We start from the raw sequence: 26643 nt of genomic DNA on the forward strand, positions 1-26643 counted from the left end.
TTAGTTTGTGCAAATGAGAAGGAAGTTATGCATTCATCTGGAAAAGTCCTACTCATCCTTCAAGGATAAGTTTAAATGTCACTCTTAGAGTATCTCCTTTCTCACTGTTTCCAAGTCAGGATAATGACTTCGTATGCATGTAATATTTACCCATTCATTCATTCCATCCATCATCTGTGCTCTCATAATGCTAATCTGTTTATTTAAAAGATATAATCTCTAACCCCCAAATCTTTAGTAATCAATCCAGTGGAGGAGATGGAAAAGCAGACCAATGGTTATAACACAGTAAGATAAGTGTTGTGGTATGTGGATGGGCAGGATTCTGTGTATGGAGGTGGCATATCTGACTCAGATTGCAGAGCATGAAGGTGGAGAGAAGAAATTTCATGGAGGAGATACTCCTTACTCTGAGTCCTTGCAGGCTGTGTAGGATTAGGTTATAGTCCTACATTCCAGACATAGAGACATGCGTTGGTAAGAAGGCAGAGGCGTGAACCTGAAGGACAGATATAGGTTACCTGGTGTTATGTGTCCAGCTGGAGCACAAGATGCCTATGGAAGAGGCAGGAAAGGGGACCCAGATCCCCAAGGCCTCTTTATATTTAGTCAAGGAGTTTGAATCTGATCCTGAAAATTGTGAATTTGAAGAAGGTGAATTCTGCATTTTCGGAAAAGATCTCTCTGGGAGAATTATGGAGGACAGATTGGAAGAAAGCCAAGTAGGTGATTTTTGTAGTAACCTAAGCAAAAAGTGAGGCCCTGCACTATGTCGGTGGCAGAGAATAGAAGGAAAAGAATTTCAAGAGCATTGTAGGAGGTGGGTTGACACAACTTGGCAGCCAGTGAGGTGTGAGGCATAGGGAAGAGGAATCTCCGATTACAGTGAGGTTTCTGGCTTTTGGAATTTACTACTTAGCATTATAGCTCATGGTATATGTAGGGTCTATTTCCCTCACTAGAGTGTAAAATCTGATGAAATTATGCCTTCTGCATCTCTAAAGTCTCACATCTAGCACATAGTAGTATCTTAAGACTTGACTTATGAATTTGTGAACAAATGATGGTGTTTAAGTAGAGCCCTGGTGATGTAATCATATTACCTGGGCAATTACTCATTGTAGTTCTCAACTTGCAAAGTAACTGAGCAGCACACAATATACATTGGGAAATGGAAACAATGCATTCTCAGTCATTTACAATAATGGTATGGGAATGGAGCTAAGGATAACTTAAAACAGCATCCACAGTTTGAGTATACTGCTTCCCTTGTGGGTTACATTATGAAAAAGGTTCAAGAAGCCACAGAAGTGGAAATAAACTACAGTCCCGTCCCTTAGGTGGGAAATCTGTTGTCATTTATAACAAGCATGGCTGCTCTTTGCAATTGACAGAACCCGTTCATTTCAGGACTCCAGGCTCCATAGGAACATGGTTAAGTCTGTCACTTTACTCTGTACTCTCAGCACCTGGCACAGTCTGACACATGGAAAATATTCAGCACATATCATTGAAAGAATGAAGACAGACTCCTAGAGTTTTGTAAGAAGAGATGCTTTTACTTCCCTGCTTCATCCTCCTTGGTAATTGGTATCTTGATTGTGACAGTGAGTTAGGGCCCACCCTAACATTTTTATTCATGATATTTCTAAGAAGGTTTAGACCCTCCAAAATGCCAAATGCCTGTCATTCATTGGTGACTTTTTTTCTTTTCTAGCCCCGAACATTCTATCTTCCTGAACTTTAGTTTTCTCCTCCCTTCACCGTCTGTTTTCTCCTCTTTTATTTCCAGTCTCTCTGGTGGGAAGGATAACTTCCTGATTGGGGAAATACTCATAAAATGGGTATTCTCTATATTAAGAAGAAATACAGATAGGACACTATTTATATTGTAATACCTTTACATTTTTAAATAGGTCTCGTTTCCTTTCAGTTACCTGCTAAGGGCCCAGGAGTGTTGCAGTTTCAGTATTTTTACACATACAGTATTTTGAAGTTTACGCCATCATGTTACCTACAATTATGATTCAGATGCATTAGGAACTGTAGGCACTAGGGAATTCAGTCACAGCTGGACGTGGAGTTAGTTATGGGTCATTGTTCAAGTTTAGGCCTGAGCCCTCACTATGTACACCAGTGTCGTGATACATGAGACTGTGACAAACCTGTAATCTGGGCTTGACACATACTTTTGAAGAGATAATTATAATTCTCTGAATGTATGTTGATTACTAATGATCTGTGAAGTTTCTAAAAGTTTAATGCATGTATTGCTTTTAGAAGAAGGTAGTAAATAATGACAAATTGTAAATGACCATGACGTTGCTCCTTGGCGGGTGTGCCTCACAGTGCAGGCCACATTATTAACCCTGAACTAAATTCTTATTTCAGAGGACCAGTTCTACTTCAGTAACGTGGCTAGATTTCCAATTTCTCCTATATCTTTTATCAAGCCAAGATTATACTCCATGGACTTTTATTGGTTTCTTGTTACATGTATGTCAAACTTGCAATTAAAAAATATATTTCAGTCTCTACTGAGTAAAGTCATTCAAATTTACTACACCCTTAAAAGCTCAATTAAAAAAATTAATTGGGCTCCCAGTATTTATCTTTTTATTTAAGAAATCACCAAAATAAAAGTCACTGGCAGAGAGGTTGGGCTCTATTCATTAGAAGTTTAATCATATCTAGTATTTGGAAAATTAAAGGAAGGAACAAGTGACAAACATACAGTTACATCTGGTAAAATGATTGAGTTTATTACAGAATGGAAAATTTCTCATAGTAATAAGACTAGTAAGTAGCATTTTAATACATATGAAACCATTTTAGATAGTTCAAAACCAGAAGTCAATTAGAATATTAAATACAGTGGAAAGCAGACCAATGATTTTTACTATCTAAGATGATTGGTGTTTAATTGCTACTGCCTACGTGTAGTTACTATAAATCTCTCATCCAAGACACATCATTGTACCTTTCCCATTTGACATAGGCAAAGAAATATTCCTGAACATTTTCCTGTATTGTAATTCATTCCTGTCAAAATGCAACTTCTGATTAGAAACTCAGCTGCCATGAATGACACATATTTGCTTCTTTAGATGTTTCTCCAAATTATTTCACTTCTTAAAAAGAGTAGCTCTAGGGTTGCTTCCAAGCACAACAGAACTGACTTCCCCAGAGGCATAATATTTTATCCCAGGAAGTATGCCTTGGGGATATATCCTCAGAACACACAGAGCATAGTGAACCGCAAGGAGGAATATACTTGCGTAGGAAAGTAGTTGGTTTTCATTTTTCTCTAAGTATGGGATTTTAGGCCCTTTTAAGCACTCCATAGAACAAAAGTTGCCCTCAGTAAGTAAGAGGATAGAAGATAATGTCAATAACAGTACAGACACTTTTGAAAAACAAGATATATACCAATCCATATTTTTAAATATATGTGATTCTCATGCACAGTTTTAAAAAGTCTTTTTTTGGTTAATTAATTTTTTTAAACTTGTGATAAAATACACATAACATAAAATTTACCACCTTAACTATTTTTAACTGTGCAGTTCAATTGTGTTAAATACACACAGATTGTAGAACTCTTAATCTTGCAAAACTAAAATCCTCTACCCGTGAAATGCCTGTTTCTCATTGCCCTCTCCCCCTAGCCCCTGGCACCTGCATTTCTACTTTCTGTTGCTATTAATTTGACTATGCTTGGTACTTCATATAAGTGGAATCATACAGTATTTGTCTTTTTATGACTGGCTTATATCACTTAGCATAATGCCCTCTAGGCTCATCCACCTCATAATATGTGAGAGAATCTCCTTACTTTCTAAGGCTAAATAATATTCCATTTTGTGTGTTTACCACATTGTGTTTATCCATTCATCTGTCAATGGACATGGGGTGCTTCTACCTCTTGGCTATCGTGAATAATGCTGCTGTGAACATGGGTCTACAAATATCTGTTCAGACCCCAGCTTTCAATAAATACTTTTGAGTATATACCTAGAAGTGGAATTGCTGAGTCATATGTTAATTCTATTTCAAATTTTCTTGAAGACTCACCGTACTATTTTTTACAGTAGCTACATCATTTTATATTCCCACCAACAGTGCACAAGGATTCTAATTTCTCCATATCCTTGCCAACACTTGTTATTTTCAGGTTTTATTTATTTATTTGTTCATTTGTTTGTATGTTTGTTTGTTTTGATAGTAGGCATCCTGGTGGGTGTGAAGAAAACATTTTTTGAAGTTTCAAACCAAATCTGCTTTGCTATCTGCCCTTACACATGATTTAAAAAATAAACTAAAATATAAAATTAGTTTAAGTATTTGTGATTTAAATGAGATAAAGCTAAACTACATCTTTTCAACCTGTGAATCTACAAGATATGACTACATTTGAGAAAGAGGTCTAACAGGTCCAAAAGTTTTATAAAATTCTTAAGAGAACAGTAAGCTCAAATGATAGAAAATAGTGCTTTGTGGTAAAACTGTTGCCAAATGCCAACTCACTAAACACATAAGCAAAATGTTTTTAGGAAGTAAAACAATTTTGGTTGCTTATTATCAACTAATAAATATTTAGAATAACATAACTAATGTTTCCCATCTCTCCCCCTCTCGAAAGCTGTCTCAACTTGGAAACTTGACCAAACTTCTTTGTGAACCTGAAACTTTCAGTTCACTAGAGAAAATGTGCCAGCTGTCTAGTATGGACTTTGGGAACCTGTGTGAAGAGAGTGCGTTTCATGTGCAACTCCTCAAAGCAGCAGAATTCAGCACCGAAATAGCCACCAGCTTACTGTATCATGACAATATTCTATCTGAAAAACTGAGGGATTTGCTTTCTGGGGATCCAAGCAAAATTAATTTAGATATGGATCGGTAAGTTTTTCCATTGTCTTCTTCCTTGGTGAAATCCCTTCTCAAATAATTATTGATATGCCTAGTTCAATTTCTTTTCCTCTTCTGCTTTGTTCCAGGTTTCTAGAACAGGCATTGCAACTGAAATACTTGGAAAATATCACACGGTTAATGCCGACGATAGAAGCTGTGCTGCATGTCAATAACAGTGCAGACACCTTGGAAAAACCAGGTGTTTCCCCGTCCATATTTTAAATGCTGTCTTATTAAAAATGCATGTGATTCTCATGCTGCAGTTTAGAAAAGCCTTTTCTGAAGTTCCTAACCAAACCTACTTTGTATCTGCCCTTATACATGAGACATCTGAAGCTTTCAAATATGGTTACTTGTCTAAAATAAACAACACAGCAAGCCAGCAGAGAATGAAACAGCGAAATCTGGTTTCACAGAAAAATGTCTTCAAAAATTTAACTAGTTAGACTATTCACCTTTTATTTCTCTGATACATTAAAGTGCATTAGATAGTCTTTTGCAAGAGCAAGGATGAAATTTATTTACTTCTGAGAGAATAATCTGATTTTAAAAATAAAGATGCTCTGCTGTCTACAGAAACATCGATTCAGAACCTCATATTAGTATTCTGAGCATCACGCAATACATTTATTCTTTGCGTAATACCTCAATACTGAAAAGAAAGACATTCAGAATTTTGGACAACAGGCAGCCACAAAATTGGAAGGGCACTAAGTCCAAAAATAAAGAAGGTATATTTGCATGAGAGATACTTCGTAAAGAAACTGAAAGGCATTTGCAAGATAGAGATCACAATCTGCTAAAATAAGGTCAAAATATTTTTTGCTATTCATTGACTGACCCAGATATGAAATAATTGTAATAACTGTCCTAAGAGAGTTTGGAATTAAACACATTCTATTTAAAAATTGAAGTAATGATTGTGAAAACCCTTTATAAGCTGTAACGTGCTGGGCAAAGTTAAGGAAAAAGTGCTCTGTGGCATTACGTTTCAGATTTAGCAAACCTTGTCCTAAGCTGACGATATTATATGATCCAAGGTTAAAAAGCATTTTGAATTTGTGTGATGTTTTAAATCAAATGTAGAAATGTATATTTAGCACATTGTGTGATCAAAGTCTGCGAGGAGACCGTATTTTCTTTGAATCAACCTTTCGTTGTAGACATTTAAGGAAAATTTATAATCCAGAGCAATCTGTTACCTTAGGTTAATAATATCATAATAGGAATAAGTCTAAATCAGATAGAAATAGAACCTAAAGATGCAAAGTTTGCCAAAACTGAGAGACATCTGTTCCTGACACAAGGCATATATGTTGACTATATGTTTTATCTAGAAGGTTTCTCTATGTTAGAACAAACGACTAGAAAGAATTACATTGCAACCCATATGTGAGTTTTGTTTTGTTTTGTTTTGTTTCAGGTCAGTTAATAGAAATGTTTAAAAATGTTGAAGAGCTGAAAGAAGAACTGAGGAGAACAACAGGAATGTCCAATAGGAGTATCGACAATTTGCTGGCCATTCCCACCCCTGACAACAGAGCTGAGGTGGGGTGGAACGTATTTGTATTTACATCCAGTTTTTTAAAAGTTTAAATAGCATTTAGTATTTGTTGAGCACTTACCAGTAAAACACTGAGAAGCTGCATGCAAATATGGTGAATTTTCCATGCAAATGATAAAATTAGAGGCCTAATTCTTAAGTGAAAATAGAAGAAAAATCCTGAAGCGAGAACATCATCGTCTGTTCCTTTCCTTCTACTTTTCCTGTCCCTTCCTTTGCCTCCTTTGTCCTCTCCTTTTCTTTACCCCAGATGCTTTTCTTAAATAAGGGATGCCATCAGTAATTCTTTATATTCATTATCACATTCACATTATATGAGGTAAATTTTCACATTCTATTATGATGATATCAAAGTCGAGTTTCAGTAATCTAATTGGGGGAAAAAAAGACCATTTACAATTTGTTGAAACTAAAATTAAAAGGAATACTTCTTTTTATTTTTTAAAAGCCCCAAGACAAGACAGACTATATAAAATAGATATGGTCAAGGGAACTCTGGGTAAGTTTGGAGGTATAGTAAACATTTTTTGCTGTGAAAATGAGTAACGTTATTTCCTCATAGGCTGATAATAGGGTTTTCCACTTGAAATGTTTTATCTTTTACCCTTTTTCCAAGTTCATTGTCTGGAAGTGTCATAGAAATTTTCTAAAAGAATTTCAGCGCTTAAGAGCTCATCCATTCAAAACTTAACGTGTGACAGAGTGTGTCGTTTCTAAACACAACCCAGTTATTCTCCAATATGGGATAAAGTTTTTTAAAAGCCCTTAAGGCTGACTTTGGAATATTTATGTTTGTGTCATTTTAATTGGTTCTCCCAAACAAAAATTAAAACTGCTTTACCTTCACGTTTCTTCCTCTTGTTATAGCAATTAATATTTCTTTCTTTTTCTTTTTTTTTTTTAATTTATTTTTGGCTGCGTTGGGTCTTCATTGCTGCTCACGGGCTTTCTGTAGTTGTGGAGAGCGGGGGCTACTCTTCGTTGCCTGGTGCACGGGCTTCTCTTTGCGGTGGCTTCTCTTGTTGTGGAGCACGGGCTCTAGGTGTGCGGGCCTCAGTAGTTGTAGCACATGGGCTCAGTAGTTGTGGCTCATGGGCTCTGGTGCTCAGGCTCAGTAGTTGTGGCACACGGGCTTAGTTGCTCCATGGCATGTGGGATCTTCCCGGACCAGGGCTCAAACCCTTGTCCTCTGCATTGGCAGGCGCAGTTCTTAACTATGCCACAAGAGAAGCCCAGCAATTAATATTTCTTTATTAATTCTTTCCCCTTTGGTTTCACCTTTCACTTATATGATCCTAAGATCAGCTATCACATTTTTGGCCTCTGAAGAGCAGGTTCATTTTAGTAAGTAAAAGCAGGTAAATAGAGAGCATACATTCTTATTACTTTAAAAAGAAAAGAGAGAAAAGTTTCTATAATCTTGAATTTCATAAACTTTTTCTTTATTTCAACTCAGTGGCAATAGAGTTGCCATCTTACTTCCCATAGTCACACACCACTTTTCACACAAGCATTACTCTCCAGGATGGTTGATTCATATTATTGTGTGATTCTGGGCTTTTTGTCTTCACCTTTCATCTCTGGACCCCAGAGTTTATTGTACAAGATTATAACTTCAAATGATTATATAAATGAAATACAATTTAAATAAAGTAAGAGTAAAATTTTAAAGAGAGGAAAAGTCTTTTCTTTTAAAGTTTATCAATTTTTTTAAAAAATTATTTATTTTATTTATTTATTTTTGGCCGTGTTGGGTCTTTGTTGCTGCACATGGGCTTTCTCTCACTGTGGTGAGCGTGGGCTACTCTTCGTTGCAGTGCGTGGGCTTCTCATTGTGGTGGCTTCTCTTGTTGCAAAGCACGGGCTCTAGGTGCGTGGGCTTCAGTAGTTGTGGCTCACAGGCTCTAGACCACAGGCTCAGTAGTTGTGGCGCATGGGTTTCGTTGTTCCGTGGCATGTGGGATCTTTCCCAGACCAGGGCTCAAACCTGTGTCCCCTGCATTGACAGGCGGATTCTTAACCACTGCGCCACCAGGGAATTCCCGAGAGAGCAAAAGTCTTAAACTAGTAATTTTCCTAAACAATCCAAACCAATTTTCTTTCTTGGTGTCATCATTCACCCAGTCGTTCAAGCAAGAAATATGGGAATCATTATGGATTTTTTTCTGTCTCTTTTCCCATCTTACTTCTTAAGCTTTCCAGTGAACTGTGGACTTTTTCTAGGTTTATTGATAGTAATTAGTGCTTTAAACAAAATAATTATATGATTTTGAGTATAATTTGTCTTATTTTTAAATGAAGTCTAAAAGTATAAGAAAACCTCTCAAAATGGACAGGTGGATTCAGAGGATTCACAGCTAAAATATTTTTCTTCCTCCAACTTGTAGATTATTTCTAGTGTGTTCTGGTGGCATTCCTGTGACGCTAATGTGACCAGTCCCAAATTGGAAGATGCAATGAAGGAATTCTGCAGCATACCTCTTCCAGAGAGATCCCGTCTGTCTTACCTCATTGGACTCACTCTTCTGCACTACTTAGACATTTACAACTTCACATACAAGGCAAGTTGCTATTGATGAAATATTTTAATATTTATAGTATAATATAAAAAATTGATTATACCTGTATGCTCCCTGATACTATAAGGAATGTGATCCATTTATAGAGCTTTTGGAATTATAGCTTTATTTTAGAGCTAAGTGGGACCTTAGCGATCATATATTGTAAATTTGCATATTTAATAGATGAGGAAATTAATATTATGGCCTTATTAACTCTCAATTTGTATATCCAAGACCAGGAATTAAATTTAATATATACTATACTAGAGTATGAAATACAAATGTTATAATAACTTTTTTAAAAAGTGAATGCACATTAATTTTGTGGGATAAAAATAAAGATTAGAACAAAGTTTTTCATTTTCAAGTAAAAGAATCAAGGTTTTTTTTGGTATTTAAAAAAGTACTTTTTGTGTTTCCTTCATCAAGTTTTGATAGAGGCTACCAGTATTTATCCAGTACAACAAAACAGTGGTCATTATTAGAGCTGTAAAGTCAGCAGTAACTCCATCTTGCAATAACTAGATGCTTTATAAGTACTTAGTGAATAAAAAACTGAAACAAAAATATAAACATAGGAAAATTAAACACCTGTATCCACCCAGATCTCTACTAGGTCAAAATTATTTACATGTTATTGAAAACACTGAAAAAAAAGTGTTTTTCTCTTTAAAGTAAGAAAAACCAGAAGCAACACGGCTGACTTATGTTGTTGATGCATTTCAGCAAAGGGGATGAAGGCATTTTAGGACTAGTTACAAATAATCCTGTTCAAAGTCATCATTATCCGACCCCTATGTTCTGCAGTGGCCCCCTAACTGGCCTCCCTTGCCTCCACACTTGTCCCCACCACTCCCTGAGCAGCAAGAGTGATCCCTTTAAAACTTAAATTGTATTATGTCATTCCTCTGCTCAGCACCTTCCCCAGTGGCTCCTCATTTTATTCCAGCAAACCCTCAAATCCTGCCGGGGCCCCAGGGCCTGCACAACCTCTCCTTATTTCTAAAATCCCATTTCCTACGTGGCTACTCCTCGGGCCCAGGGCTGCTGCATGGGACCACTCCAGGCCATGCCCTTCATCTAATTCGCTGCACTATGTGTCTTTACTCAGTATTGACCTTCTTAATAAGATAACCTGACAATCCTATTTAAAATGCAACCAACTTTCATCTGTAGCCCTCTCAAGCCTCCTTTCAATGCTCTGTTTTCTGTTACACTTCCAGCATACTATGTATTTTATTTACTATTCACTTTTGTTGTTTCTTTTCTGTCTACCTCTATTTGGTGTAAGCTCCACAAGGGCCTTTTTGTTCACTGAATCATTTCAAATGCCAAGAACAGTGCCTGGCCCATAGAAGAACTTAGCAAATAACCATTAACTAAATGAATATTTATTTTACATAACTTAAAATGCATATAAATTGATATTATTAATTTTTTTATCTAAAATTTTAATCCTTATCTTACAATGTCTCTGCAGAGCATATATCAAACCAACTATTTCTTGTTGAGTATAGTAAATAAATATGTGCATTTTACAAGCAGAAGACCATTCCTAATTCTTTCAGGTATTGCAAGTAAAAATAATAAAAATTTCTCATCATTAGTCAGTTTATTTCAAATCAGTGTCGGAATTCCTAGAATTTTGGCAGAACTGGAAGAAAAATTAAAATGTTGAATCTGGTTTAGAAAAATCTGATTGCAATTAATAGCTGTGTTATTGAGACAGCTCTGTCTTTGTGATATTTCTCCAAATGAATCTTGTCCTCATATAGTGGTCTTTGACCCCCTTGGACACACCAAGAGCTTTCCCTCTTCATGAACCTCACAAATCTTTCCCCCTCTGTCTATTACCTTCCTCTCCCTATTCCTCCTGTGGTTTGTTCTTTCTCCCCTTTGGGGTGTCATCTTGGAAAGACTTCTTTTGATTTCTTAGCTAAACTCCCTACCTCCTCATATTCCCCAGCTTTTTGTTCATTGATTTGTTTCATATCTGTTTCTCCTATTATTACAAAACTCCCTGAGTGGAAGGATGATGCCAGTTTGTGTACCACTGTACCCATCACCTCGTACCCATCACCTCACCCAGTGCTGGGAACATAACAGGCACTCAGTTAACGTTTGTTGAATAATTGAGTGAATGAGAGAATAAAATTAAAATTTTAATTTAAAAAATATTTTCAGTGTTTCTTCCTGCAACAGAAATACATTAGGGGATTATGATTAAACCTGATAGACCACATGAGCTTTTTGACAGAGCTTTTCTGATTTTAAGGAGCACATTATATGATTTTTGAATAATGGCGTACATGAAGAATTATGTAATTGACATTTGCCTTTCTGACTTTTAAAATCATTTATTTTTGGCAAAGTTATTGAGGTATTATTTTTATGTTATAAAATTCACTCATTTTAAGTGTACAATTTAATGGGTTTTTTAGTAAGTTATAGAACTGTGCAACCGTTACCACAATCTGATTTTATAACATTTCTATCAACCCAAAAAGAAACCTTGTGTCCATTTACAGTCAATTCTCATTCTGACCTCTAGCACAGGCACCCTCTAATCTATTTTCTGTCTCTATGGATTTGCCTTTTTAGACATTTTATTTAAATTGAATCGTACAATATGTGGTCTTTGTGTGTAGCTTTTTTCACTTAGTATAATGTTTTGAGTTTCATACATGTTGTAATGTGTCAGTAAGTAATTTCTTTCTTTTACCAAATAGTATTCCAGTTTAAGGATATAAATTTTGTTTATCCATTCATTTGGATTGTTTCCACTTGTTGGCTATTGTGAGTAATGCTGCTATAGACGTTCCCATACAAATCTTTGTGTAGACATGTTTTTTCATTTCTCTTGGGCAAATGCCTAGGAATCCAATTTCTGTTTGTATGGTAAATTTATGTTTGACTATTTAATATACTTCCAAAATGTTTTCCAAAGTGACTGTACCTTTTAATATTTTCACCAACAGTGTGTGAGGGTTCCAGTTTCTCCACAAAAATAATTTCTTTTTTTGTTGTTGCTGTTCCTGTCAGGTGTTTTTCCCTAGGGAAAATCAAAAGCCAGTAGAAAAGATGATAGAACTCTTCATAAGGCTAAAGGAGATTCTCAATCAGATGGCTTCTGTCACACGACCGCTGCTAGACAAAATGAGATCCCTGAAACAAATGCACCTGTCCGGAAGTTTTCCATTAACACAGGTAGAAAAGTCACCCAGTAATATTCTTGCTGGAAAATTCCTTTTGTCATCTTAACTTTTATTTGAGATTAGTTATAATACATTCAGCTACAAATATAGTACATTGACAAAAATCACTTACAGAAAAACTCTTCTACTCTGGCAGAAGTTTTTGCCACTTAAATTGGAGAAGTTTAGCGTCGTACATTTACATTTGGGATACATGTTTTAAAGGAATTGTGGAATTATAAGGATCGTCTAAGCATTATCAGGTTTTCTTCTATATTGTTTTCAGTAGCATTTATAGCTCATATAATGTTAATAAATCATGTATTTTTATCTCACAGGCAATGTACAGAAACAACCGGCTAAACACTCCACAAGGATCATTTAGTACCATTTCCCAAGCACTGTGCTCCCAAGGAATTACAACTGAATATTTAATTGCCATGCTGCCCTCTTCTCAGAGGCAGAGAGGCAACCACACCAAGGATTTTTTGACTTATAAATTAAGTAAAGAGCAAATTGCTGCAAAATATGGAATTCCCTTACATGCCAGTGAGTATACTTCAAAATCAGTGTGGGAATGTCGCCTCCTAACAACATGGTCTGCTAAATCTTGGCCTTTTTTTTTAAAATTGGCTGTATTCCCTGTATTGTACAATATATCCTTATAGCTTCTTTTATACATAATAGTTTGTGCCTCTTAGTCCCCTATCCCATCTTGCCCCTCCCTCCTTCCCTTTCCCCACTGGTAACCACTAGTTTGTTCTGTGAGTCTGTTTCTTTTTTGTTATACTCCCTAGTTTGTTGTATTTTTTAGATTCCACATAAAAGTAATATACAGTATTTGTCTTTGTCTGACTTATTTCACTTAGCATCAGTGCCCTCCAAGTCCATCCACGTTGTTGCAAATGGCAAAATTTCATTCTTTTTTATGACTAATATTCCATTTTATATATATATATATATATATATATATATACACACACACACACACACACACACACACACATCTTCTTTATCCATTCATCTGTTGATAGACACTTAGGCTGCTTCAATATCTTGGCAAATGTAAATAATGCTGCTATGAAGATTGAGGTGCATGAATCTTTTCTAATTAGCATTTTTGGTTTTTTTGGGTATATACCCGAGTGGAAGTGCTGAGTCATATGGTAGTTTTATTTTTAGTTTTTTTGAGAACAACTCTGTACTGTTTTCCACAGTGGCTGCACCAATTTACATTCCCACCAACAGAGCACGAGGGTTCCCTTTTCTCCACATCCTCACCGATATTTGTTCTTTTTGTTCTTTTTGTTGATGGCCATTCTGACAGACGTGAGGTAATATCTCATTGGGTTTTGATTTGCATTTGCCTGATGATTAGCCATGTTGAGCATCTTTTCATGTGCCTGTTGGCCATCTGCATTTCCTCTTTGGAAAAATGACTATTCAGGTCTTCTCCCCAGTTTTTAATCAGGTGTTTTTTTAATGCTGAGCTGTAATCTTAGCTTTTTGTAATAAATGAAGCATTCATTTTCCCCAAGAAAGCACTCATACAGCACTTAACCACACATCAAGCATGTTCTGCATATCAATTCATTCACTCTTCACTTACCTATGAGGTAGGTGCTACTGTAGCTGCATCTTAGTAAGGGAAATGAGGCACAAAGCGCTCGAGTAACCTGGACACCATTGTCCAACATGAAAGTATCAAAGCTATGATTTGAACCCAGGCAGTCTGCTGCAAAGTCTAGCCTCTTAACCACTACACCTTGCCAGTAAATGATAAAACGATGTGCCTTAAATCTGCTCTGGTCAATATTTTTTCTTAACTTTTTAGAGTTAGAAATTTGTATCGCACACAGAAGAGCTTCATGAATGTAGCAGAACTATAAACGTTCAGTGGCACATCAAAGCTGTTTACTTGATCTGTAAGCTTTGAGATGTAAAATATGATTGGCTGAGCTTTACCAAACAATATAGGGATGTTTAATATAGCAATTGGATTGATGCATTTATGCATCTTTTTATTCATTCAACAGACATTTATTGGACACCTCTTATGTATCTAGTACAATAGCAAACTTTTGCATATTTTTAAAAATTAAGGGCTGGTGAGGAATATCTGTTGAAAGACATTCTGAAATGTGCTTTTCAACCTTTCTAACTCCTCTTGGCAAAATGCCATCACTTACTATGCACTTGCTTATTGGATTAAACTTTTACACCTAAAAAAGATTTGTTAGTATGCTTTCTTACTTTGATACCAGATGCGTCACATTTGTTAATAACAAGGCATGTTTTTTGGGGTGCTATAACAATAATATTTGTCAGTTTACCATGAATAGATTTTAAATGCATGTATTAAATGGTTTTATTACACTTTTTCTTTCCAGCACCATTTTGCTTTTCTCTTTATAAAGACATCATTAATATGCCTGCCGGACCTGTGATTTGGGCTTTCTTGAAACCCATGTTGTTGGGAAGGATTTTGTACGCACCATATACCCCCATCACAAAGGCAATAATGGAAAAGGTTTGACCATTATCACTCGAAGTTTCTATCTTGAGTATTAAGATGATTTTTAAAGTAGTCAGCTTCTAGCTGACTCAGACTTCTTTATAGCCTACATACTATTACCTTTGGCTTTCTGAAACTCTTAACAATTCTCAACTTCTGCCCTGTATATGTTTAAACAATGTAGATTGGGTGGTAGCTCCTTGAAGGGAAATGAACCTTGTTAACACTTGAGAATGTGGTTAGTTGGAGCAAGACCTCAGATTTTTCAATTTATCTCCAAAAGCAGAAAATGTTTCTACAACTAGCATCTAAGTTTCAAAGTATGTAAAAATAATGGCACTAGAAAAAACAATATTGGGCATTATATAACTAGTTTGAACAAAAGCAACTGCTAAATTATAGATTATTGGCTTCATATTTGGTTGTACACTTAATATCTTATATAGAGGATAGGTGTTGAGAAAGACATTATTAATAGTAACTATACTTATCACCTACCTAATATAACCATAATAGCATTTCTCTCTCACTTTTAAAGTTGGCTTTAGTGATTTGAATTATAAACTTGATGCTTTTAAAATGATAGAGTGAAAGTAAAAAACAAACAAAACTCTTTTTTACCATTACTTGGTCATTAAACTATAGTTTATATAAATATAAATTAGTTTTAGGTTTATATAAAAATAAACATGAAGTCATCACTGATTTCTAGAATGATCTTTGTTTTCACTGTTTGTGTTTTAATACCTTATTTGCTTTATTGACTACAAACTTTTACATAATTTTGCATAAATGAAGTCATTAAATGCTTATTTTCTAAGTACAGTCTTTTTTTTTCTTTTCTTTTTGCTTGACTCTCACCTGTTTTTCTCCCTGCTTGATCCTACTCTTCCTTTCATGTAAACTAATGAATGTTAGCATTCAAGGATGTGGCTTTCTATAATTTATGTGCATTCCTCTAATCCTTTATATATTATTATACTGTATGCACATTCATATGCAGAATGGTCATTGTTTGCATTATTAAAATGAGGTTTCATTATAACACTTTTCTGCATATTACTTTAGTCACACAGCAATACCTTGTGGAAATTCTTCCTATTCAATAGATTTAGTTCATTCATTCTTTTTGAAGATTGTAAATTTTTTTATACTATGGAACTTACTCAGCCAATCCTCAATTGTTGGACATTCTTTTTGTTTCTAGTGTTTGCTTTTGTTTTTTTGCTCATGTAAGCAATGCGGCAACAACTACTTTTGTGCCCATGACTTTACACAGTGGTATTTTTATTTCACAGAGGTGAATGTTCAAGATTGAGGGATTGAAGGATATTATATTCTGTTTTAATGACTATTGTCAGATTGCTTTCCAAAAAAAATGATATACATCCACCAGCAATTCATGAAAGTATTCTTCTTCTTATATCCTTGAACTAGAATGTTTCTTTAGTAGTAAACTGTACCATTGGTAAAAATGGGTAACTTGTGAGAATTCCAGAAGACATGCTTTTTGGCTGTAAATTTTCTGTGGACATGAAGTAAACCCTAGATTTTCCAGAATTTTTATAAGTGATCTCGATCCTATAAAAGCTGCCACTTAAAAACTTTTGACCATATGGGAAATTTCTGGCAATGTTCTACTAACTCTACTTTTTAGAACTGTTTCTTGAAATTATGTAACAAAGCAACCATAAGATACGTTTTTGAAATATAGGAAAAATACTAACGGACCAGATTTGTTTCTTTTTCTTCAAGTCTAATGTAACTCTGAGGCAGCTGGCAGAATTAAAAGAAAAATCTCAAGAGTGGGTGGATAAGTCACCATTTTTCATGAATTCCTTCCACCTGTTAAACCAGACGATTCCAATTCTCCAGGTAGGAGATGGTTCTGTTATTCACTTTTGTACGAATTGTAATTCTTTGAGATTTTAATCACCATCATTATGTGAATGGGCAGATAGTAACTTAGAATCCATATTCAACAGATTAAAATTGCCTCTGCTCCAGAGAGCAGATCTGAGACAGGATAACAGATCTGTCACTTACGTTTGTAACCATCCTCACCTCTTATACCCCAGTTTCTCTGTATGTAATTCAGAGATAAATCATTGTACAAGTTGATCCTGAGGCATAACTAGTGATGTAAATCTATTTTCCAAAATTAAATGCAATAAAAACTACTTAAAATATGCTTATTTTATTTCTCTAGGTTATGTTTTGCTATTTTAACTGAACCAAAATTCCTAAAATACTAATATTCTGAAGAAGAATGTTAAATCTAGGGAGTTCTTTGGTCGAAACATTTGACACTCTATTTTAGGTTAAAGGTTTGACAGTGCAACTCAAATCCAATACACACTACTTGAAAAGTATAATCTTCAATTCCCATAAAAGATGCAGGGTTTTCTGAAAAGGATGCAAGTAGTGTGGGGAAATGTTCCAATCACAAAGAGAGCTATTGGCAGGTAAACATCAAGCAGCAGAGTTAGACCCATTATCAATAGGAGAAGAGAAAATTTTCAGGAATGGTGCCAACTTAGGAACTTCAAGAGAGTATGGCTTGTGTATTCAAAGACTTGAGAGAGGCCCTTGGAAAATTGATGGAGCCCTAGAAGATTTTTGCAGCAACAGAAGTGCCCTTCTTTATAATCATGCTCAAAAAGTTAAACAGAACAAAGAATTTGTGTCGTACAACTTTGTTAGAAAAGTTATACACAAAAGATGCTTTACTCAGTCTTTGTTTTGACTATCAATTAGTGCATAGTTACAATTACAACCTGAATTTTGTTATAAATGATAAAATTAATTTCTAAAATAGATATTTAACACAATTAATACAAAATAAACTTTTCATCAAACATCTTCCCCACAATTTACTATTAAATTTAGTTCTAATATTAAGCATGTCCATTTATTATAATAGTCTACTCTTCTCTGATCTTGGGCACATTGCTATCTTGATTAAATCTCAGCCCCCCCCGCCCCAGTTTTACTGAGAAATAATTAACATACATCACTGTATAAGTTTAAGGTATATAGCGTGATGGTTTGATATATATATATTATGAAATGATGACCACAGTAGGTTTAGTTAACATCCATCATCTCATATAGATAACAATTAAAAAAAAAAAGGAAAAAAAATTTTCTCCTTCTGATGAAAACTCTCAGGCCGTACTCTCTTAACAGCTTTCCTATATGTCATACAGCAGTGTTAACTATAGTTATCATGTTGTAGATTACATCCCTAGTACATATTTATCTTATAACTGGAAGTTTCTACCTTTTGACCACCTTTATCCAATTCCTCATCTCCCCACCCCCTACCTCTGGTAATCACAAATGGATATTTTTTTTTTTTTTTTTTTTTTTTTTTTTTTTTTTTTTTTTTATGCGTTACGCGGGCCTCTCACTGTTGTGGCCTCTCCCGTTGCGGAGGACAGGCTCCGGACGCGCAGGCTCAGCGGCCATGGCTCACGGGCCCAGCCGCTCCGCGGCATGTGGGATCTTCCCAGACCGGGGCACGAACCCGTGTCCCCTGCATCGGCAGGCGGACTCTCAACCACTGCGCCACCAGGGAAGCCCACAAATGGATATTTTAAGTGGCCTTTTTTAGTGAATCTCAGATAACAAAGGCTACATGGACGGTACCTTTGACACATGTGTTTTCCTCAGTGGAAAATTGCTCTTTTCTCCTAAAACTTTTTTTCTGTGAACAGATAAAAATCCTACACATATTATTGCATTAAGGAAAGTTTTGTTGGCTAAAGCAGTGAATTAAGAAAGGACGTTATCTGTGCATAACAGTTCCAAAGTACAGTAATTTGCTAAGAAGAAATGCTATGACCATGTCCATAAAGGGATCATCATCTAATGGGAGTATCTTTATTTTGTTCTAGACCAAAATAAGTTCTTGTTCTCAATTATTGAGGAAAACTTATTTCTGAAAATGTGTACAGAATTTGAAACTCCAAGCTTTTAGCACATGACCTGGCTTTGCCATTGTGAACTCTTAGGCAAATGACTTAAAATACTTGCTACAGTTTATGAAACTCTAAAATGGGTCCATTGATAATCACTTCACAGACTTGTGAAGATCGTATTGTGGAAGCATTTGAAAATAATATTATATATTATAGGCAGGATTGATTGTAACAGGAGTGATAAGAGAATGGAAATAGAGTTAGATGGATCGTCTCTGAATTGCAACTAACACAGTGATTTCCTTATTAGTAACGTTCTGATTCAGATTTTCTATAATGTGCAAATTAATTCCTGGTAAATAGTTAGATTTTAAAGAACGTGGGTTATCATTACTGTATAGCTGCAGAATAGCCATCTGTCTTCATGCTACCAACTACTCTTAGACTCCTCAGCAACTATAGATTTAGCAAATTAATTCTATTATATATATGCTCTATTAATACATATTATTCTTAATCATTTATCTCCATGATAACAAAACAAGACATTGGTAGAAGGACAGAATAATAAGTAGTACTGAACTGTCCTCTAAAGGGAGAACAACTTAAGCCTAGGTCACAAAAAAACTAGGCCATGAATTTACACACAAGATGAATAAACATTTCTTTAATCAAGGTGAAGTCTCTCTCTTCAACTTTCCTTTCGACCCTTATTAATTGTGTATCCTTAGAGAAATTTACATAGCTTCCTGGGCCCTAGCCTTGTCCTCTATTAGCTGGGGATAATAATAGTACTTACCTCTAGGTATTATTGAAAACTAAGTGAGAAAATCAAGGTAAGGTAAACTCTATTAGACAGTGCCCAGCACTTAGTAAAATCTCAATAAGTATTACCTAGTAGACAACTACAGTGGTAGAATTTATGTCTCCTAATTTGCAAGATAGCTACAAAAGCCTTTATATTTTAAAAGCACTTTTTTTTTTAATTTTCAGTCTTTCCATGAGTTACTCCATGTAAAGTTTTATCATCAGTTTATTTTTCCATGTTCACATAGCTGCACTTATTACAGTATAAAACAATACCATAATAATTTACATTTGACTAATCTGATTAGATACCACTTTACAGAAAAGTAACCTGAAGCTGGAAGAGGCTGAGTGCTTGCTGAAAGCCTCTGAGCTAGGAAGTAGTAGGACTAGAATACAAATCAGTTGGGAGCCTTTGCAAAATGGTGCATTGAAAATGCCCAGTAGTGGTACCTCATTTCACTGTGGTGTTATTAGAGAGACAATGATTAAACATGTTTACTTTGTGTACTGAAACTGATTCCCTATATTGTTAGAATACTCTAAGAAACCCCTTTGTGCAAGTTTTTGTAAAATTCTCCGTGGGACTTGACGCTGTTGAACTCTTGAAACAGATGGATGAACTCGGTGAGTCCAGATGCACAAAACTTTTATTTACTTGTCATGTCAGAAATGTGAAAAGCATTGTGCCATATAAGATCTTCTTTTCCTTTTCTTCTGTATTTGCTTTCTATCTAGTTATCCTAAGAAAAGTAAAATCCTGGATATATCTATCCATCTTCTTCCTAGTTAGTTGTACAGTTACAAGTAGTAATGATTATTTTGATACCTAGTGCCTGTAGTTAGTTTCAATAATTATAATGCAATATATTCCGTGTAAATGCAGCTTGTCCTTCAATCACAGGTAGGTTGCTACAGGAGGACACTTTTTTGGGGTAACTTGATGAAAAGCAAGTCTTTAAGGGCAAAAGAAGATGAAATGGTTTATTTCTGGCTACATTTATAATTTTATCTCCACTGGCCTTAGTATCACTTTGACTAACTCAGAATGTAACCAGAAGAAGTTATAGAGTTAGCAAAAACAAAAGCAATGCAGAGACTCAAACGAAAATAAACCTAAATCACTATTCAAGGTCGGCTCCTCCTCTCATGATCATTTAAAAGGAACAGGCAGAAGAGGATCAAAGAAAGCTGTCTGAACTTATGCATTCCCTCTGCCACATCCCCACCTTCAACATTAAGGGATGCAAGATGTCTAATTCAGTCTGTGTCTGATTCCCTGTTGCTATGCAACCATGGGTAAGAGGAAGGGATTGAAAGCATCAGAATTTGACCACAGTAGAGCAAATGCCCCTCCTCCTCCCCAGTGCTACTGGGACTTATGTGATTTAGGTTGTAAACCAGTGGAATTATGCCTACATTTATATTCTGTATAATTTTATATACTTTATGATAGTCAACCCTGTTTGATTAAAGAAAGATGTTAGTGATTTATTCTCTAAAATTATCATTTGGGTAAGGAAACATTTGATCAAAATATCAGGGATAAACTACAAATTTCCTATATAGTTTTTTTTTTATTTCTAACTTTAGATATAGGAGATGAGTTTTAGAATTTAAAAGAAGGTTAAAATGACTACAGCAGTGAGACTTACTGTTTGTGTAATTGTATATTTAACTTAGTATCAAAGAGGTTTTATAGTTTGGATCTGGGGAGAACTTAGTATCAAAGAGGTTTTATAGTTTGGATTTGGGGAGCACTGGCTCTTCATAGCTCTATCTACCAGCATTTCTGAAGAATCCTTTGCTGTTGTGTTGATTTCCAGTGGGCCCTGGAGGCCACTGTTCAACCACAATTTTACCCCTCCCCCACCAATGTCTATATGAAGCAAAACATTTCATTTTAAATTCTAATGAGAGGTGCATTTAAGAAGTTGCCCTCTGTGAGAAATTTAGTCTTCTATTGGATGATGGTAGAGACATGTTTGGGTTCTGTGAAGAGGGATTTATGATATCACAGCCTTCTCAGTATTCATGGTGATCAAGTCAGTGAAAATTTAATTGGCCAAGTGATTTATTAACTTGCAATTTTATATTTACCCTTTGTCTCAGTTGATTTCCTCATAAGGAATCATGAAATTGAAGAGCAATTAAATCCTCTTTCTTCCAAAGTAATTACCTGAAAAAAAATCTTGATCATTTTATCTAGAGTAATACAGTTACGAATAGAGATAGCTCACATAAGGTTTTAAGTCAAACAGTATTAGAAAGTTGTAACTGTGTGGCATAGATTGTCACCTGAGAAATGATTCTGTATCACAACTGACTGAATGATGTCATTTATTTGTTCTACACACTCTGCATAGACTTTCCTTGCTTAAATTCTTACATATACATTCCCTTAACAAAGCAAGAATTTCTGTTTATTCAAATGCTTCACCTCTAGTTTATAGTTTTCTTCCTAACTAATGCAGATAGATTTTTAAAAATTATTCACCTTTAGTCTTTGGTTAATTAAATTGTAGCAGAATATACTTCTGAATTACTTTGTACCGTTCTTTGTACTTGGGTTTACTGTGTCTGTAACTAGTTCAACATTCTCCTCAGTGAACATTTGCATGACTGGCTACATTTTCCCAGATATAGAGTACTAGATATTTTTAGAGTAAATTCTACAAGTTCTTATTATTTATAATCTTGTTTAAGGTTTACTACTTACCAAAAAATCAGTATTTTGTCCTGTTACTACTAGAAACAACATTATAACACAACATTATAATATGCTTTGTGTCTGTTTTCTTTTCTTCTTTAGATATTCTAAGGCTAAAATTAGAGAACGGCATTGACCTCATTGATCATCTTAACACACTGTCTTCCCTGACAGTAAATATTTCCTCCTGTATATTATATGACCGTATTCAGGCAGCAAAAAGCATAGATGAAATGGAAGGAGAGGCTAAAAGACTCTACAAAAGCAATGAACTCTTTGGAAGTAAGTGTTATTCTACTAGAATTTGAGCTTCTCTCTGTACTAAAATTGGCCAAATTCTTCCCTCACTTCTTTCATCCAAAACTCAGAAAAGTAGTTGGGGGTGGAGGGAGGACACTGTCCCCTCTGATGTCCTTAGAAATGAGAACCTTTCATGTAGGCAACCAACCGTATTGATTGAGGAGCCTTCAATATGTGTAATTTTGTTGGTATGGTTAAAATTAAAACTGTAAAGAATTACATAGTTACAGGATGAAGTTGAGTCCATCCTCATAATCAGTCAAGGTTATTCATTTGTGTGTGTGTGTATGTATGTGTGTGTGTGTGTGGTTAATTTCAGTAAGTGGCTTAGAGTGATATATTTAATCTGGCCACTTAGTTTGTGATTATCTTCTCAAACTCCTGCTTTGAGTCTCTGAGGTTGTCACTTTCAGTTAGCCATCTTTTCTGTAAATTAGAAGTCTGACCTTACTGTCACATTACTAAGTCAGTTGCCTGTTTGGCTGCCCCCTATGTGTACCCTCCAAACAATGAATAATGTCAACCATAAAATAACCTTCTGATGTTGTTGCCATTTTATTTTTAGGTGTTATTTTTAAGCTTCCTTCTGATAGCAGCCAGCACAGAAGCTATGACTCTGAAAACGTCTCTCTTCCTCCTGTTGTAAAATATACCATCCGCATGAGTCTCAAGACCTCACAGACCACAAGAAGCATAAGAACCAAGATATGGGCCCCAGGGCCACACAATTCTCCGTCAAACAACCAGATCTATGGCAGGGCTTTTGTTTACTTACAGGATAGTATTGAAAGAGCAGTCATTGAATTGCAGACTGGAAGGAACTCCCAGGAAATAGCAGTCCAGGTCCAAGCAATTCCTTATCCCTGCTACATGAAAGACAAGTAAGTCCACGCAGTTCCAGGCATTTTAAATAATCAACCCGTTTTTTTAGAATTCATTCACATGTGTCACATGAAAGGAGTAACGTTCACCAAACCTTTGTCAAATGCTTGTTTCAAGGAAAAGATCCACAGTATAGGGCACAGCTCACTATAGCTGCCCATCGCTACCCAAATGATGCTAAAGTTCTTACTAAATGATCCATGTTTTCTTTAATATAGTCCTTAGCCTTCCAAGTACTTTGGCCCCCAAATTAAGAGAGTTGGACTCCAGACTTGAGTGCATTGCTGCGTGATTTTGATGTTACCCACTCTCAACTGGTTTTACTTTTCTCTAATCAAATAAGGATGTTAAACAAAACAATCTTAAAATCCCTTCCAACTCTCAAATTTAATTAGAAATACGTGAGTGTAGGATCAATTTTACAGAAAAAAATTACTAAAACATTATTGATCAACTCTCTAAGATAAATATTGTGCTATCTGAAACTGTCTTATGTATTCTCAGTCCACTTGGTAGGAATCTTTATCTAAAATGGTTTTGCTAAATGAACAAAAAATGTAAAGATCATGCTTTTAGACAGTTGAATTTGAATATTCAAGAAATTTGCCAGTAGGGTAGCACTGAATGGTTCTTCCACTCTGACCACAGTAAGAAAATAAGGGTGATGGGCTAAGTTTTTCAAGCTCATTCTACACAAAAGCTTGAGGCTGAATATTACTTTAAATGAATTGTGCTTGTTGTTCAGGCCAGTTCTTGCAGTTTATATACAATTGAGATGGGTCTGGATTTTTTTTTTTTTCTGTTTCTATCAATGCTTCTGTCTCCTTTGACTGCTTCAAGAGCTATAGAGATGAGGTTATGTAGCTGTTTGTGCAGCAGTGATACGAGAAGACAGGTGATGATTCCGTCAGCAGGTTGTCAAGGTTAGCTACTTATTGGAGAAGCCAGTCAGGACCTTGTTGCCTAAACCATGTGTGAACTGAAATGGCTTGCATGAATAGTAAAGACCTGTGGTTTCAATTAAATGAAAATTCTCATCTATTTTCCTTCTGACTTTCTTGTCCTTGTAAATTTTAATACCTAGGATGGTAGTTACCTGGATGTTTCTTTTAAGAGTAAAGTAACTGTACTCACATTCTTCATGGGAGTATGAACATAATGCCTTAATGTACCCATATAAACTCTTTGTTGCATACAAAGTGCTTTCACATATATTATTTCATTTGTTGCACCAAACAACATCATAAAGTGAGAGCAGATATTATCAGCCACGCTTTCCAGAACTTGGAAGAAAACATTAGCGGGGATTTGTTATTAATGAATGAAGGCCTTTGCCTAATTCCAGGGCCAGAAACAGCATCAAGGCTGGACCTGATCCAAGACAAAAATTCACTCAACAAATATTCTTTAAGTGCTTCCCCTTGCCAGTTTCCCAGGAACCAAAAAAATTGGATGTGGCCCCAACCCTCACTTCTCCCCACTAAAAAATCCTTCATATCTCTGTTGGTGATACACTTCTGATGCTAAAGTGAAAATGAATGCTGATGATGTCATGTTCCATAAATATTTGCATCTTTCATGGAGAATTTGAAGGTAATTCCTTGGCCTTATAGATTAAAAAGAAAATGGCCTTGGGACATTTCTGCAGTGAAAGTTTCAGTGGAGCCTAATATGTAAAACAGATCAATTTAGAGATTCTCTCATTGAAAAGTACTCCTTTGCCTTAGCCCATAGTGGTGGCTAATGTCACAATCATGGTTCTTAGAGTGTGGTCTCCAGACCAGCAGGATCAGCATCACCTGGGAAATTGTTTAAAATGCAAATTCCAAACCCCCATCTGAGATATAATGAATCAGAAGCTCATGGGTGGAGCCCAGAATCTGTTTTAAAAAAGCCCTTCAGGTGATTTCGATGCATTGCTCAATGTTGAGAAACACTGCATTTGAACATTCAGGTACTATGGGCCAGCCATTCAGGAATCTATTTAGGGCCCCAATGAAGTCTTCCAGCAACCCTCTAGTTACCAGAAAAAAACATTTCTATACTGTTTATGAAACATCCCCTAGAGCATTATTTTGAGGAATCCGAGTTCTTTGCATTTTAAATCAAATGATTTTGAGTTTCATTCTATTTCGTTTTGGAATTTGGTTTAATAATAACTATGAGCTTCCAAAGAGTAGATAAATAGCAGTAATTTGAGAAGATATATCTTTTAGCTAGGTAAACCAATCATCATCTAATTTTAAATCTGCCTTTTAGATAAGAATTTAGTTTAGACAGAAGGGCTTAGAGCCTTGCAGTTATATCTGTATAATAATTATTTTCCTGAACGAGGACATACACAAACACCCTTTAAATGATTTGGCAATTTTATCTAACAATCCAGAACTGTTTTTACTTTTGCAGCAGTATGGCAAAAAAATCATGCACTTACTGTTAAGTCAGCTTCACACTTCATAAATGAAAGAGTCATAATAATAATTAGTCTCAATTCAGAACAGGAGTATAATTCAATGTAGGAGGGAGTGTGTTCTTTATATATTAAAAATCTGCAAGTGTGACATTCATTTTGGTCACTGGATTTTTGTTTTTGTTTTTGTTTTTCCTTACAGCTTCCTAACCAGTGTCTCTTATTCCCTTCCAATTGTGCTCATGGTTGCCTGGGTTATATTTATAGCTGCATTTGTAAAAAAACTTGTTTATGAGAAAGACCTCCGACTTCATGAGGTATGTTGAGAATCTGTTATTAAATAAGTTGTACATGGGATATAATTTAATTACCATGATTTTCGTCATACCTATGCAAACTCAGAAAGCCTGACCCATACCTGGTGAATTAGATGGAAAAATATATTATGAAACATTAAGCCAGCTGGTACGGCAATATTTTGTCTTCTCAAAAAGTTGCGTAGGAGTTATTTTATAAATGCTTCTGAAAAACGAAATCTGAATAATTCTGAATAAAATCTAAGTACGATTTATGATCCTAACAGTAATTTTTGCCCAAGAAGTTACCTGTAGGACTTAGGATTTAACAAAAGAATTTTAAAGAATAACAATAATAACTATTAAGGCAGGAAAATTGTTGGCATAGTAACTAAAGAGTGCAAATGAAGATATAGATATATAGATATAGATAGATACAGATTTGGACGTGGACAGAGACATATGGCTTGTTTCAGCTCTCAAGAAGCAAATTCTCTTTCCAGTATACCTTGTCTCCTTCAGTTCTCTTTCACTGACTTGTGATTTATAGACACTAAGAATTTCATGTTA

At 35.4% G+C, this 26643-nt stretch overlaps 1 protein-coding gene across 1 annotated transcript in view; it reads left to right on the top strand.

The window, feature by feature from the left end:
- The window catches only part of ABCA12 (ATP binding cassette subfamily A member 12), a 181223-nt gene that overhangs the window by 92437 nt on the left and 62143 nt on the right, over window positions 1-26643 (top strand). Inside the window, 12 exon segments of the mRNA XM_032637501.1 lie at window positions 4643-4899; window positions 4998-5110; window positions 6335-6459; window positions 8863-9036; window positions 12079-12243; window positions 12569-12779; window positions 14621-14760; window positions 16501-16620; window positions 20012-20102; window positions 22288-22467; window positions 23051-23366; window positions 25980-26094. Coding sequence (XP_032493392.1) covers window positions 4643-4899; window positions 4998-5110; window positions 6335-6459; window positions 8863-9036; window positions 12079-12243; window positions 12569-12779; window positions 14621-14760; window positions 16501-16620; window positions 20012-20102; window positions 22288-22467; window positions 23051-23366; window positions 25980-26094 — 2007 coding nt within the window.

The sequence above is a fragment of the Phocoena sinus genome, chromosome 7 (genome assembly GCF_008692025.1).
Source record: "Phocoena sinus isolate mPhoSin1 chromosome 7, mPhoSin1.pri, whole genome shotgun sequence".
In the NCBI taxonomy this organism is placed as follows: Eukaryota; Metazoa; Chordata; class Mammalia; order Artiodactyla; family Phocoenidae; genus Phocoena; species Phocoena sinus.